This window comes from Danio aesculapii, chromosome 7 (assembly GCF_903798145.1).
Source record: "Danio aesculapii chromosome 7, fDanAes4.1, whole genome shotgun sequence".
In the NCBI taxonomy this organism is placed as follows: domain Eukaryota; kingdom Metazoa; phylum Chordata; class Actinopteri; order Cypriniformes; family Danionidae; genus Danio; species Danio aesculapii.
This window is the reverse complement of record NC_079441.1, coordinates 7,008,765-7,025,806: the sequence shown is the minus strand read 5'-3', so window position 1 is coordinate 7,025,806 and position 17,042 is coordinate 7,008,765. Positions and strand designations below refer to the sequence as shown.

Here is a 17,042-nt window from a genome sequence, read left to right as displayed (position 1 = left end):
ATTGGATGTTGAATTGTGTACAAATTACACTGTTATGTTCCTAAAAGTTGACTTGTCCACTAGGGCTGTGCGATTTGGGGAAAATATCTAATTACAATTTTTCTGACAGATATTGCGATTGTGATTGCAATTTAATTTTATAGTCAAGATTCAGCTCAATAATATTCATCATAGCTTCTTACTGCAGTGAGTGTTAGTTAAAAAAAGAAACTGAAAACATATTAACTTACTCCAACATTTACTAGATTGAGTGTCATTGGCAACACTATCAGTTGACTTTTTTTGCAAGACACTCCTCATATAGCCTCATATTGTTCAGTATCTGTGACTAACCTCAATGTTCCCATATTACCGACGTGTGGATTTTCATTGATATTAATTCGTCTGTTTTTGCTTCTGAAGCAGCAGACGCCACCATCATCCCACTTGTCCGAGCTTTCCTGTTTGTTTGTTTGCTTTTTTTATTGTGTTCCACTTAGTCTGGTTGGGCAATTCTGATTGGGCAGAATGAATGTGTCCTCACTCTGTTGGCTAGTAAACTGTCACACACAGACAGTCCCGCATTTGCTCTGGGTGGGGGAAATTATATAATACATATATCTTTCATATCGCAGCATCGTGCGATTAGCTAATCACAACATTTCAAATCAGGATTGCGATTCGATTTCAATTAATCGCACAGCCCTATTGTCCACATATATTTCCATTCATTTTCTTAACAGCAATTACATGATGCTATTAAGAATGAATGAATGAATTAAACAATTATGCATGCATGTGTATATATAAAATATATATATATATATATATATATATATATATATATATATATATATATATATATATATATATATATATATATATATATATATATATACATACATACAGAAAATCGAGAAACAGAACAAAACAAACAAAACAAATCTAATTAGTTTACAAATTCTGTTATGTGTAATAAAATGAAATGACACAGGGAAAAAGTATTGAACATATGAAGAAAGGAAGGTGTAGAAAGGCAATGAAAGCCCAGAAAGCAGCTGAAATCTCTCAGTAGCTCTTCAGCAACCCTCTGCCCTTCATCAGTGTAAATAAATATTTGCTGCTTCAGTCCAACGTCTACATTAACAGGAGGATGAAGATGAAATCAGGGTGGACATTTCAGCAAGACAATGATCCAAAACACAGCCAAGGAAACTCAAAAATGCTTTCAGAGAAAGAAAATCAAGCTGTAGAATGGCCCAGCCAATCACCTGACTCGAATCCAATAGAAAATACAAAATAAAGCTCAGATTTGATAGACAAGACCCACAGAACCATCAAGATTTGTACACTCTGTTGAAGTCTGTGAAAACTCACACCTGAGCAATGCATGTGCATTTATTCTCCATATAAGAGGCGTCTTTAAGCTGCCATCACCAAAAAAGGCTTTTATATGAAGTATTAAACACGTTTCAGTAGTTCAGTGCTTTCTCCTTCTGTCATTTCATTGTTATTACGGAGAACGCATTTTTCAGATTTTTTTGTTTTGTTTTTATTGTTTGGGTTTTTACTAAAATAAATTTCCTTTAGAAATATTACTGCCATGAAAAACATGACATGTTCGATACTTATTACCCCCACTGTGTATATATTTCAAACGAAGAACAAAGAATAACTTAATTTGAAGCATACCAGGGTCTAAATCACTATCAAGAGCTAGAACAATTGGGGTTATAACCTACAACCTTTCATCTACCAGCCAAAAATATTGATGGACTTCTGAAATGAGGCTGCAGAGGCAGAATTAATCAATCTAATTAGTTTAATTCAAGCAGTCAATAATAGTTCCTGCCCTGATAAAATAACAAACGTGTGTGTGTGTGTGTGTGTGTGTGTGTATGTGTGTGTGTGTGTGCGTCCGTGCATGCGTGCGTGCGTGCGTTCTGGTTGCCAGAACGCATCAAAGTTTTAGGAACAACAAATAATAACTCGACTTCTAGTTGATCATTCGGTATCAGAAGTGGCTAATATGAAAGGCAAAGACCTCTAGATTACAATTATTATTCCTAATTTAAATATGATTATGCCTTGCTATTTAATTAGGACTGTAAGGTCTGACTTTGCTTAGACTAAAGTCTTGTAACAGAAATAATGTCCAGTATAGAATATGTCGTCATGCTGCAGTGGAAACAGAATGAATATTGTGTATGACTAAATCATGAGCTTGGAGGACTGCATCCATACATCTCTGCAATGACTCAAATCACTGATTAATAAAGTCATCTGGAATGGCAAAGAAAGCGTTCTTGCAGGACTCCCAGAGTTCATCAAGATTCATCTTCAATGCCTCCTCCATCTTAGCCCAGACATGCTCAATAATGTTCATGTCTGGTGACTGGGCTGGCCAATCCTGGAGCACCTTAACCCTTTTTGCTTTCAGGAACTTTGATGTGGAGGCTGAAGTATGAGAAGGAGCGCTATCCTGCTGAAGAATTTGCCCTCTCCTGTGGTTTGTAATGTAATGAGGAGCACAAATGTCTTGATACCTCAGGCTGTTGATGTGTCCATCCACTCTGCAGATCTCTAGCACGCCCCCATACTGAATACAACCCCAAACCATGATTTAACCTTCACCAAACTTGACTGATTTCTATGAGAATCTTGGGTCCATGCAGGTTCCAGTAGGTCTTCTGCAGTATTTGATTGAGATGCAGTTCAACAGAGGATTCATCAGAGAAATCGACCTTCTGACACTTTTCCAAACAATCAACTAGAAGTCAAGTTATTATTTGTTGCTCTTACCGCTGGGATTGACGACAACAATTTTGTCAGGTAGTGTAGTTTGAGAATGTCTGTCTGTGTGTGTTAGTTTTAACACCATATGTGCAATGTGCCGGTTTCCTTTCCTGAAACACCTCTAAAGTGAAAAGCAGAGCATTCAACACCTTTCTACTTTCTAGACTTTGCTTCGCATTTCTCCTCACTTCTAACAAGCTGCATTATTTACACCTAAAAAGGCACAGAGTAAAGGCAGACCATTTCAACATTTCTAATTACGGTTAAAAGGACGGGAAGTTCTACACAGCAGCCAAAAAAGCGAGGCCGGTTAGATTAGAAATGTCATTAAGAGACGATGAAGTCATTGGCTTGAATCTGACATGTATTAGCTTTGGCGGCGTTTCAGTGATTAAGCAGGGGCGAAGAAAAAAGAAAAGAAGTCAACCGTCGAGCCAAAAGACCTAAAGCACCATCTTTCATTGTGCTAATCTGTCTGAATCTGGCAGGGGAAACTCTTTTTCAAACATCAGTCTGCAACTCTTAAGAGGAATATTTCGCAGACAGCACTTCACAACTGAGATGTATTATATGAGATGTGCGGCCAATATTTTAGAGAGGAACGTGTCAGTCACTTTTTAGCTACTTTTCGAGTGCATTTAAATCAATTTCTATTATAGAAATACACTCACATGTATTTCACACTTTTTTAGGTACACCTGTCCAACTGCTTTTTAATGCAAATTTCTAATCAGCCAATCACATGGCAGCAACTCAATGCATTTTGGCATGTAGACATGGTCAAGATGATCTGCTGTAGTTCAAACTGAGCATCAGAATGGGGAAGAAAGGCGATTTAAGGGACTTTGAACGTGGGATGGTTGTTGGTGCCAGACGGGCTGGTCTGAGTATTTCAGAAACTGCTGATCTACTGGGATTTTCACGCACAACCATCACTAGGGTTTACAGAGAATGATCAGAAAAAGAGAAAATATCTAGCGAGCGGGATTTCCGTGGGCACAAATGCCTTGTTGACGGTAGAGGTCAGAGGAGAATGGCCAGACTGGCTCCAGCTGATAGAAAGGCAACATTAACCCAAAGAAACAGAAGAGCATCTCTGAACACACAACACATCCAACCTTGAGGCAGATGAGCTACAGCAGCAGAAGACCACACCGAGTGCCACGCCTGTCAGCTAAGAACAGGAAACTGAGGCTACAATTCACACAGGCTCACCAAAATTGGACAATAGAAGATTGGGGAAACGTTGCCTGGTCTGATGAGTCTCAATTTCTGCTGCGACATACAGATGGTAGGGTCAGAATTTGGCGTCAACAACATGAAAGCATATAGGAAATACAGTGAAACTTTGAGCCTATAGGCATTTGCTGTGCTTTGCTCACTGTGACTCTCTGATTGGTGTAATATTCTGCAAAGCATTATGTTTAATGAAGTTTTCTGTACAAATCATGCTAGCAGACTAGGGTTGCCACGATATTGGAATTCGGTGCCAAGGGATACTGAAATTTTAAAAATGTCAATTTCCCTCTAACATTTGAGCACTGTTGAGCGCGTTCTTACACAACGCTGATTTGCCATTGTGTTCACATGTTCAACAGAAATCACTGTGACAGGGTCGGGTCGGGCCGGGCTTGGGCTTGTGGAAATTTTGTGGCAGCTAATGATTTTTTTTGGTGGTCAATTAGTCTGTCAATTATTATTTTAAATATTATATTATTATAATTATTATTATAATCTTTGATTAAGTGGTTTAAAGCAGCAGTTCCCAACAGGGCGGTCCCAGCGAGCTCTGTGGGGAGTCAAGTCATATTTTAAAATAATTTTAGCAGTGGACAATAAGGAGAACTATCATGTTGCCTTAATTCATTTTATACTCTGGCTGACCAAAAGAAGGGACAAATTTGTAATTTGTCCTCCACAAAATAGACTGATTCACCTTCAGCAGCTAATACTAATGACCCAAGCATACTGGACCCAAGTAAGGAAGCTCCATACATTTCGAGGGCTAGCAATACTAGAAACAGGAAATGCAGGAAATACCAATATAGTAACCTAAACTATGGTTTTATTCTATTTTTTCAAAAGCAAAGGCTCCCTCACCCAGCGACAGTGCATTATCTGCACCAAAGTTCTTGCTAACGAATGCATGAGGTCGTCCAAATTAATAAGACATTTGCAGATGACTCGTCCCCAATACCGTGACAAGCCCAGAGCATGTTTTGAGTGCGAGGCAAAAGAATTGACACACAAAATGAGATGAGGCACGTCACAGCTACTGACAAGGAACTTTAAACAAATTGGTAACTAATTGGCAACTAATATAGGGCCAATTTAAAGGCCAAAGCCTCATGTTTATCAGTTACATATAGCCTACTGATGTTTTGCGTTTATATTTTACATTAGGCTATTATTTGTGCTTAAACATAAATACATATATTACTAAATATACCGCAAATGTTGAAAACAACATTTTTGTCATCCTTACTGCAAACGTACATGAGCGATAATATCATTAAATGTTAAGGGGGGGCCTTACAATATTTTTCAGGGGAAAAGGGGGTCTCAGGCAAAAAAAGGTTGGGAACCACTGGTTTAAAATGATTTAGCATAGTTTAAATCACTAATTATAGTGATTAAATCACGAATTATGGTGATTTAATAGATTAAATCAGTAATTACAGTGATTTAACTGCGTAAATTAATTAAAGCTAAAATTTAATCACTAGTTATCATTAAAAATTATAATAACGTCGGCGCCAATAGCATTGGAGTACTGTGCGCTGACATATAGCACCAGCATGCTCACACCAACTCGAGTTTGATTCTCGGCTTGAGTTCCTTAGCCAAACCTTTCCCTCTCCCTGCTACAAATGCTTTCTTGTCTGAAAACTCTATTGTCCTGTCATAATAAAGGTGAAAAATAACCTAAAAAAAAGAAATAATAATAAAAAAAACCATTACCATAAAATTTATTTATTTATTTATTTTTTAAATCACACATACGCACACACGCACGCACGCACGCACACACACACACGCACAAACGCCTGTGCAAGCTTCAGAAGAAAATAGTTGTGTTAAACTGCATATTTACGAGTTAGTTTGAAGCTCTAGTGCACTTTTTAATGCATGATCTCACCCTGTGTACACTAGTTTCTTATGCAATTTGACAAAAGAGATGAATTACTGTAATAAAAACCTGACTAGTGAATGTTTTTAGCATGGAGACGCAAATACTTGATAATTAAATTAGCTGTCAGTTAATTCATTATGGTTTGTTATAACCTGCATTGATTATTTCTTGCCCTTATAAACACCACTGCGAAGTTCAAAGTGGTAAATAAAACATTCTAAGTTTGCATCTCAGGAAAAGTTTTAGCATTTAAAACAAATTCAAAACATATTGATTTAAAGGCATCAAGAAGTGAGGCTTCTCAGAAGTGCAGAGTCATGGATGTGGTCTTCAAACACCACACCACACTGCCTTTAAAGTGACAGACACCAAAAAAAAGACAGAAGATGTGCCAGAATACAAATGCAGAGCTAAGAGTAAAAAAAAATCAATTCCTTACACTTTGTAAGAAATTCTGAGAAGAATGCCAAGAAATTGACAATAAAGGAGAAAAACAGGATAAAGTAGACCAAATACTAGGTGGTGCTGTTCTCAAACTGTTCATAATGTTCTTTACTAGCATTAAAGTAAGTAATATTTATTTATATAACGCACTTATTGTGTATGGCCATACACCAAAAGCGCTTTACAATCATGGAGGGGGGGGGGGGGGGGGGGTTCTCACAGCATCCACTTGAATGATGCGACGGCAGCCACAGGACAACGGCGCCAGTGCGCTCACCAACACCAGCTATAGGGGGAGTGGAGGGACAGTGATAGAGCCAATTGAGTGGATGGGGATGATTGGGAGGCCATGATGGGTAAACCATACCCTTTACGAGAAGTGCCATGGGATTTTTTTAATGACCACAGAGAGTCAGGACCATGGGTAAACGTCTCATCTGAAAGACGGCGCTCACTAACAGTAGCATCCCCTTCACTATATTTAATTTAATTGCAAATTACTTTACTAAAGCCCGTGATATGCAAATAAACAATTAGTTTATGTTGTCATATTTTCATTGTCTATTTTTTTGTTTCTAGCTTAATGAAGAAAAAATAAACCCATTATAAGAATCATTAAAAAATGCTTATAATTATATATTTATTACTGAATGATAATATCGATTTTACATTTTAGGCTACTAAAGCACAACAACAGCTTGTTTACGTTTATTAGATATAATGTAAGTTGAGTTTTTAGTCAGTGAAAATCAGGGAATTTGATAGTTCTTGCTTGAAGCTTGGGCATCTCTTTCTCTGTTCGCCATGCTGGAGAGGATCAGACTGCGCAAAAGGTGTGCAGAGTGGGTCACATTGAGTACAGCTCTCATCTGATTGGCCAAAAGGTACGAGTCGCCTGCTGTTTCTGCCAGGAAAGTCTCAAAACACGCATACATGCGTATCCAGGGTGAGTCGTATGTGAAAGAGGATTTGCACTAGGCATGGGAGGATAACCGTTTTCAAGGTATAACGCAGATTGGAAAAGTCAAGGTTTTAAAACCGCCAACATTTTCTGTAATACCGTTCCCAAGGTATGCGTGTAAGATTTTTTTATTTACTTTTTTTTTTTTAGGACAACAGTATCTTCAGCAGAAAAGATATCCAAAGATGCCTTTTTAAATTGTAAAGAAATCTGTGTTTTTGAACCTAATGAAGACAGCAGAAGTCTATGATTCATGTTCATTATTTAGCCTGACATGTTTACTGCTCCAAAATATTATAAATCTTTCAAAAAAAAAAAAAATTGTGTTCAAAGGGGAAAAAGTTTTAGGTTTTACCCAGACATTTAAAAAGAACATATTTTAGAGCAGTGAGCTCAATACCGTGATACCAAGAAACTGTGATATTTTTATCCAAGGTTATCATACCAACGGAATCTTATACCGGCCCATGCCTAATTTGCACATTCTCATTCAAGATGAACTCGCAAATTTGAATCATTCAAAACTTTTTGTACCCTCTAATACATTTGCAAATGGTGTTTTGCATTTGTGAAATGTATTTTATGAGTATGTATTTTTATTTTGTGCACGTGAATTGTTTTTGTGAATATATATAAATATTTATGAATTTGGTTTTATGCATGTAACTTTGGCTACGCATGTGTACATCGTGTCTTTTGGGTGAATTACTTTAGATACTAAACTCGCTCAAGTTCAGTTTAGTTCAGTTCAGTGTGGTTTAAGGGTGTGTTCACACCTGCATTATTTAGTTCGGTTGAATCGCACTACAGTTAGTTTTCCTTCTTGGTGCGGTTCGTTTGGGCAGGTGTGAATGTAGCAATCGCACTCGAGTGCGCACCAAAAGCGGACCACAAAAGCGTACCAAGACCTACTTGAAGAGGTGATCTCGATACGCTTTCAAACGAACCCTGGAGCAGTTTGTTTGTGATGAGAACATTATCCGAACTAAACATATAGCCTTTTGGACTAATCCAGCTGCTGTAGGCCAATGCGCTGTCCAATCTTATAGGGTTTGGAGGAAAAATACTTGTTGACAGCGCTTTATCAACAGTTTAAACACAGAGAGAGAGGGGGGGGGGGGGGGGGGGGGGGGGGGCATTACCTGATGGATCGTTGGTAATATGTCCGGATGACCATGTAGCAGTTTAGCTAAATTAATTCACTCCTCCTCCTAACGCCTTCACCGATTAATGCATTAAAACATTGTTTTCCAGCCGCAGCTGTGCTTCATTCTCGAAATGTATAGTTTGTCTAAAGTGATGCTTATAAACTATATAGTACACTATGAGTAGGGATACAGTCAGCCAGTGCAGCGTCATTTTGTGTCTGCCGGTTTGTTTACTAGCGGGAGTTCCATTGGTATTTTCCCGCATGTTAATTCGGACCAATCGAAAAGCAGTTTAAGAAATGCGTTCAATAACATCTGGCCAATGAGTGATGTGGATTTTGTCACATGACTGCATTTTGGTTCTTTTCAACTGGTTCAGACCAAAGTAATCAGTGTTTTAAACCCAAAACAGCAGAGAAATGATACAATGGATCATTTGTTGCCCTCGGTCTGGACCAAATTAACCGAATCACAGGTGTGAAAGCATCCTAATTATCACTGCTGAAAGTTCAAACTCTGAAGAGCAAATTCATCAATGCGCAGCTCCACAAGTCCCAAACCAAGCAAGCCAGTGGCGACAGCTGCGAGGAACAAACTTCACAAAGTTTGTCATGATTAGATTAGGATTCAGCTGCTAAAAAAGTGACTTAAAGTAAGTGTCCTGATGGTGGGATGGTGACAGTTCCTCTAAATTGATTCATTATCTTTTAACACTTCTTAAGTCACCCTATAAAAGTCACTTTCCCTCTAACCCAAAAACTGATTTGCACTCATTTTGGCTCCTACTAAAGATCCTGCACTCGTATCTCTACACACTTCATACCCTGGCATTGAATGCAACTGGAACAACATGGAGCCGAATTTTCAATGTTTCAGCCACTCGCCACCTGCGAGTACAATACGGAAACATTCAGGTCTTTCAGAGCAGCTGAGAGCTCCACAAAACTGCCCCAGATGGCTTGACGGCGTATCATGAAATCCGCTTTTTGATTAAAACCGATCGGCCTTTTCATAGGAATAATTGCTTATGAGCGCATGAATGTGGAGCGGTGCGCTGTCCACTAAATTAATGAACTCTGCAAACAGGAGCGCGGGCATCTCACCGCTTTAATCCTGTGCACACATGCGGAATAATCCCGTCTTATCTGCATCGAGAAACCTGTTGCTCCATCAGGGTTTAGCCACTTGAGGCAATTGGTCAGTTCTGCCATGTGTTTGTGTGTGTGTGTGTGTGTGTGTGTGTGTGTGTGTTGACTGAAACTGAAATAGCATCTGACATTTCAGAGAAAATAAGGCGAGCGTGGAAGCAAACAGAGCGTTTCTGGTGGGATGATCATACCTCCTATGCGGGCGTTGTAGGCAATTCCCACAATGCAATGCGAGTTGTTGGCGGCAGCAGCGACTTCACCTGCACATCGAGTGCCGTGTCTGGAAAGAGAAACACAAATGCAATTATTAAAAATAATCATAATAATAAATAAATCACACAGTGAATTAGTACATGAGATGTGTTAGTGTTTGAGGCTCTTTTTAGAAATCAGAATTGCGAATGATCAGATTTATCTCCACGCACATCGTTTTCTGTCCTCTTTACACTGGATAATATGTTACACTGGGGTGGCATGGTGGCTCCGGGTGCTCCGGTTTCCCCCACAGTCCAAACACATGCGCTATAGGTGAATTGGATTAACTAAATTGGCCGTAGTGTGTGAGAATGTGAGAGTGCATGGTGTTTCCCAGTACTGGGTTGCGGCTGGAAGGGCATCTGCTGCGTAAAACATATGCTAGAAAAGTTGGCGGTTCATTCCACTGTGGTGACCCCTGATAAATAAGGGATTAAGCCAAAGGACAATCGATGAATGAAGGAATATGTTACACTGGAAATTGTGAAAAAGGTCAATAAAAGCTGGGTTGAGTACTAGACTGAAACACTCTGGTTCCAGGCGTTGTGATTGAGTTTTTTCGTCTACGGTCTTCTTTACTGTTCAAAGGTTTGCAGCGAACGATTTATTTACATGTTTTTGGAATTTTTTTTGCTCACCAAAGACTGAATGTCAAAAAATAACACAAAATTGGGGTTTAGATGTTTATACAGTTGAAGTCAGAATTATTAGCCCCCGTTTATCTTTTCCCCCAATTTCTGTTTAACGGAGATTTTTTTCAACACATTTCTAAACATAATGGTTTTAATAACTCATCTCTAATAACTGATTTATTTTATCTTTTCCATGATGACAGTAAATAATATTTGACTAGATATTTTTCAAGACACTTCTATACAGCTTAAAGTGACATTTAAAGGCTTAACTAGGTTAATTAGGGTAACTAGGCAGGTTAGGGTAATTAGGCAAGTTATTGTATAATGATGGTTTGTTCTGTAGACTATCGAAATTAAATATAGCTTAAAGGGGCTAATAATTTTGATCTATTTTATTCTAGCTGAAATAAACAAATAAGACTTTCTTCAGAAGAAAAAATATTATCAGACGTACTGTGAAAATTTCCTTGCTCTGTTAAACATCATTTGGAAAATATTTCAAAAAGAAAAAAAATTCATAGGGGAGCTAATAAATCTGACTTCAGCTGTACATACATATCAACACAAGAGAAAAGGAAGGATATTTCAATAAGTGTGAAATAAAGTAAACAATAATATTATAAATAAACAAACAATAATATATATATATATATATATATATATATATATATATATATATATATATATATATATATATATATATATATATATATATATATTTATTCATTTATATATTTTTATAAATGTATTTATATACAATTTATATAAAATCAATATTTTAAAACTGTATTTAATTTCATGAATGAGCTAAATTGTCCATAGTGTATGTGAGTGAAAAAGAGTGTGTGGGTGTTTCTCAGTGTTGGATTGCAGCTGGAAGGGCATCCGCTATGTAAAACATATGCTGGACAAGTTGGCGGTTCATTCCGCTGCGGCGATCCCTGATCAATAAAGGGACTGAGCCGAAAAGAAAGAATGAATGTATTTAATTTCAGCTATTTCTGTCATCATTATATAAAATAAGCAAGCAAGTAAGTTAATAAATAAACTTCATAAACACTTAATAAAGACACCCAAAAAAATGCTTTTGAAAACCTTTCTGAACAATACAAACTTGTTCATGCTTTTATCAGCAGCAGGGTGGATTACTGTAATGGACTCCTCAAAAAAGACTGTCAGACAGTTGCAGCTCATCCAGAAGCATTCTGACCAGAACCAGGAAATCAGAGCACATCACACCTGTCCTCGGGCCTTCACACTGGCTCCCAGTTACATTCAGAATAGATTTTAAAGTATTACTACTTGTTTATAAATGTTGTTTTGGACCTCAATACACACACATATATATATATACACACACACACACACACATACACATATATATATATAGATATAGATATAGATATGTGTGTGTGTGTGTGTGTGTGTGTGTGTGTGTGTGTGTGTGTGTGTGTGTGTGTGTGTGTGTGTGTGTGTGTGTTTGCGTGTATATATACATACATGCAAACATAAAACATTTTTTGGTAATTTCTTCTTGTTTCAAAGTTGAAAAACTGTTTTGGACTCTAAAAGCAGCAGTCAGTCCTCCGTTCGTCACCGCTCCAGCAGATCGCTGCAGGCTGCATTAGCTGTGCATTAATTGCATTTTTATCTCATGCATTGTTCACTCGCTCTCAGTGCACTTCTTCACCGCAGCCTCTTTTAATAGTGTGTGTCCTCCTCACTCAATTAAAGTTTCTGCTCCGGGAGGCACGTTTAGCGCTTCAAAAATGAATTGAGCATTGCATTGTTTTCCGGTTTCAAATATCCTGATGAGCTTTAACAAAAACAGAGCTTTGAAGTTTGACTTCAGCTCTTGGCAGAGAGTTCATTGGTAAACATGTGACATGAGCGGGGAACAAGCATTAAATCAGGTGCTTATCAAAGACAGAGACGTTTTCAATTAAATCCACACCACCCTCGATCCCGCAGGACTGGATTGGTTTCAGTGCTTCAACACAAAAGAAAGCCTCTTTATTCTGTTGACACGCAAATCCACATGAGATCCGGCATTACAACTTGATTGTAATTGCTTCAAATTAGGGCTGCACAATATATGGTTCCAGCAATGGTATCTCAATGTGCGTATGCGCAATAGTCAGGATCACTGCAGAGTCCACAGGAAATCTAAATTTGCAATGTTTATTATGCTCACATTATTATTCTTCAGGTGATTAATTAATCAGTACAATTTAATCCGCAAGAAAACATGTGTCTTAAATCAAAGCCTGAGAATTTGCTTCTGTGTTTGCAGTGGCGGTCCTTCTGCTGCCAAACCAGAACACCTTAATACATTCCAGAACAACTAAACAACACTATAGGACCACCCTAGCAACCAAACAGAATACAGAGTAACATCCAAAGCAACTATCCAAAACACTAAAAAAAACTTGCCTAGCAACCACAAAGAACACTATAGTAACACCCTAGTAACTATACAAAACACCTTAGTAACACCCTAAAACATGCCTAGCAACCACCTTAAATTCTAAAACAGATAAACAACACCACAGAAACACCCTAGCAACCAAACAAAACACACAGTAACACACAAGCAACTATCTAAAACACCCTAGAACATGCCTAGCAACAACCTTAGTTAAATCCAAAACAACTAAACAACAAAGTAGAACACCCTAGCAACCAAACAGAACATAGTAACACACAAGCAACTATCCAAAACACCCTAGAAACTGTCTAGCAGAATACCTTAGTAAATTCCAGAACAACCTAACAACACCATAGAAATACCCTAGCAACCAAACAGAACACATAGTAACACACAAGAAACTATCCAAAACACAACACTTAAAAAAACCTTGCATAGCAACCACACAAAACACCTTAATAACACCCTAGCAACTATACAAAACACCTTAGTAACACCATACAAACTGTTTATTAACCACCCAGAACACACCTTAGTGAATTGCAGAACTAAACACAACAGAACCCTAGCAACCAAACAGTGCAGTTACACACAAGCAACTATACAATACACCTTAGTAACACCCTAAAACATGCCTAGCACAGCAGTAAATTCAAGAACTAAACAACACCACAGAAACACCCTAGCAACCAAACAAAACGCACAGTAACACACAAGCAACTATCTAAAACACATTTGTAACACCCTAGAACATGCCTAGCAACAACCTTAGTTCAATCCAAAACAACTAAACAACAAAGTAGAACACCCTAGCAACCAAACAGAACATAGTAACACACAATCAACTATCCAAAACACCCTAGAAACTGTCTAGCAGAATACCTTAGTAAATTCCAGAACAACCTAACAACACCATAGAAATACCCTAGCAACCAAACAGAACACATAGTAACACACAAGAAACTATCCAAAACACAACACTTAAAAAAACCTTGCATAGCAACCACACAAAACACCTTAATAACACCCTAGCAACTATACAAAACACCTTAGTAACACCATACAAACTGTTTATTAACCACCCAGAACACACCTTAGTGAATTGCAGAACTAAACACAACAGAACCCTAGCAACCAAACAGTGCAGTTACACACAAGCAACTATACAATACACCTTAGTAACACCCTAAAACATGCCTAGCACAGCAGTAAATTCAAGAACTAAACAACACCACAGAAACACCCTAGCAACCAAACAAAACGCACAGTAACACACAAGCAACTATCTAAAACACATTTGTAACACCCTAGAACATGCCTAGCAACAACCTTAGTTCAATCCAAAACAACTAAACAACAAAGTAGAACACCCTAGCAACCAAACAGAACATAGTAACACACAATCAACTATCCAAAACACCCTAGAAACACCTTAGAAACTGTCTAGCAGAATACCTTAGTAAATTCCAGAACAACCTAACAACACCATAGAAACACCCTAGCAACCAAACAGAACACATAGTAACACACAAGAAACTATCCAAAACACAACACTTAAAAAAAACCTTGCATAGCAACCACACAAAACACCTCAATAACACCCTAGCAACTATACAAAACACCTTAGTACCACCATACAAACTGTCTAGCAACCACCCAGAACACACCTTAGTAAATAGCAGAACTAAACACAACAGAACCCTAGCAACCAAACAGTGCAGTTACACACAAGCAACTATACAATACACCTTAGTAACACCCTAAAACATGCCTCGCACAGCAGTAAATTCAAGAACTAAACAACACCACAGAAACACCCTAGCAACCAAACAAAACGCACAGTAACACACAAGCAACTATCTAAAACATATTTGTAACACCTTAGAACATGCCTAGCAACAACCTTAGTTCAATCCAAAACAACTAAACAACAAAGTAGAACACCCTAGCAACCAAACAGAACATAGTAACACACAAGCAACTATCCAAAACACCCTAGAAACACCTCAGAAACCGTCTAGCAGAATACCTTAGTAAATTCCAGAACAACCTAACAACACCAGAAATACCCTAGCAACCAAACAGAACACAGTTACACACAAGCAACTATCCAAAACACCTTAGTAACACCCTAAAACATGCCTAGCACAGCAGTAAATTCAAGAACTAAACAACACCACAGAAACACCCTAGCAACCAAACAAAACGCACAGTAACACACAAGCAACTATCTAAAACACATTTGTAACACCCTAGAACATGCCTAGCAACGACCTTAGTTCAATCCAAAACAACTAAACAACAAAGTAGAACACCCTAGCAACCAAACAGAACATAGTAACACACAAGCAACTATCCAAAACACCCTAGAAACACCTCAGAAACCGTCTAGCAGAATACCTTAGTAAATTCCAGAACAACCTAACAACACCAGAAATACCCTAGCAACCAAACAGAACACAGTTACACACAAGCAACTATCCAAAACACCTTAGTAACACCCTAAAACATGCCTAGCACAGCAGTAAATTCAAGAACTAAACAACACCACAGAAACACCCTAGCAACCAAACAAAACGCACAGTAACACACAAGCAACTATCTAAAACACATTTGTAACACCCTAGAACATGCCTAGCAACAACCTTAGTTCAATCCAAAACAACTAAACAACAAAGTAGAACACCCTAGCAACCAAACAGAACATAGTAACACACAAGCAACTATCCAAAACACCCTAGAAACACCTCAGAAACCGTCTAGCAGAATACCTTAGTAAATTCCAGAACAACCTAACAACACCAGAAATACCCTAGCAACCAAACAGAACACAGTTACACACAAGCAACTATCCAAAACAACTTAGTAACACCCTAGAAACTGTCTACAACCACTCACAACAGCTTAGTAACACCACAGAAACTACACAGGAGTTTCAAACTTTTTAAAGAAACAGAACTGAGCTTCATATGGAGTTATTTTGATTCTGCAGTTTGTCTTCACCTCTGCAGAACAGAAATAGGGCTGAGATGTTCAGAGGCCACTGATCACAGTTAAGATCCCACTGGAGTCATTAGATCATCATCGTCAGTGCAGGATGTGAAGTGTTAGATCAGACACACACACTCTTCAGCAAATGAGACATGTTTAACAGATCAGCAGCACTCACTTGTTCTCGTTGGTGGCGTCGTATCTTGGCGTCGGGTCATAGTCATTGCCGTTCACATCATAACTGGCGAGCTGGTCCTAAATCATGAAGTAAACACCTTCAATAAATTAACTGGAGGCATTTACAATAAAGACTGGGAGGCTAAAAGATATAACAGCAGCAAGTGACGGAAACTATTTAAATACATTTGTCAACTGAAAACAAAATCGATTCTTAACAAAAAACTTAAACAAATTGTTAATACAAAACATTTAACACATAATACAAAGCAAAGTGTTGCAGTTGTGGATGGATGGATGGATGGGTGGATGAGTTAATGAGTGGTTGGATGGGTGGATGGATGGGTGTGTGAATGGATGGATGAGTGAATGAGTGGTTGGATGGATGGGTGGATGAATGGGTGGATGAATGGATGGATGGATGGATGGATGGTTGGATGAGTGAATGAGTGGTTGGATGGGTGGATGGATGGATGCATGGGTGCATGGATGGTGGATGGGCAGGTCAATGGATGAGTGGGTGGATGGCTGCGTGGAAGGATGGATGCATGTATGTATTGATGGAAGTGTCCATGAGAGGATAGGTGGATGAATGGATGAATGGATGGATGGATGGGTCGGTGGATGAGTTAATGGGTGGATGGATGCATAGATGGGTAGGTCGATGGATGAGTGGGTGGATGGCTGCGGGGAAGGATGGATGCGTAGATGGATGGATGGGTGGATGGATGTGTGGATGAAATGGTGAATGGATGAGTGGTTGGATGGATGGATAGATAGATGAGTGGACGAAAGGATGGATGGATGCATGGGTGGATAGATGGGCGGATGTATGGGTGGACGGGTGGTTGGATGGATGGATAGGTTCATGGATAGGTGCAAGGGTAGGTGGATGGATGGATGAATGGATGGATAGGCGGATAAATGGATGGATGAATAGGTGCATG

At 38.5% G+C, this 17,042-nt stretch overlaps 1 protein-coding gene across 1 annotated transcript in view; it reads right to left on the bottom strand.

Moving 5' to 3' along the window:
* Nucleotides 1–17,042, bottom strand: part of pcsk6 (proprotein convertase subtilisin/kexin type 6) — a 171,957-nt gene that overhangs the window by 103,925 nt on the left and 50,990 nt on the right. The window contains exons 5-6 of the mRNA XM_056462598.1: nt 16,097–16,173; nt 9,801–9,889 (exon numbers count right to left, since the gene is read on the bottom strand). Coding sequence (XP_056318573.1) covers nt 9,801–9,889; nt 16,097–16,173 — 166 coding nt within the window. The remainder of the gene's footprint in view (nt 1–9,800; nt 9,890–16,096; nt 16,174–17,042) is intronic.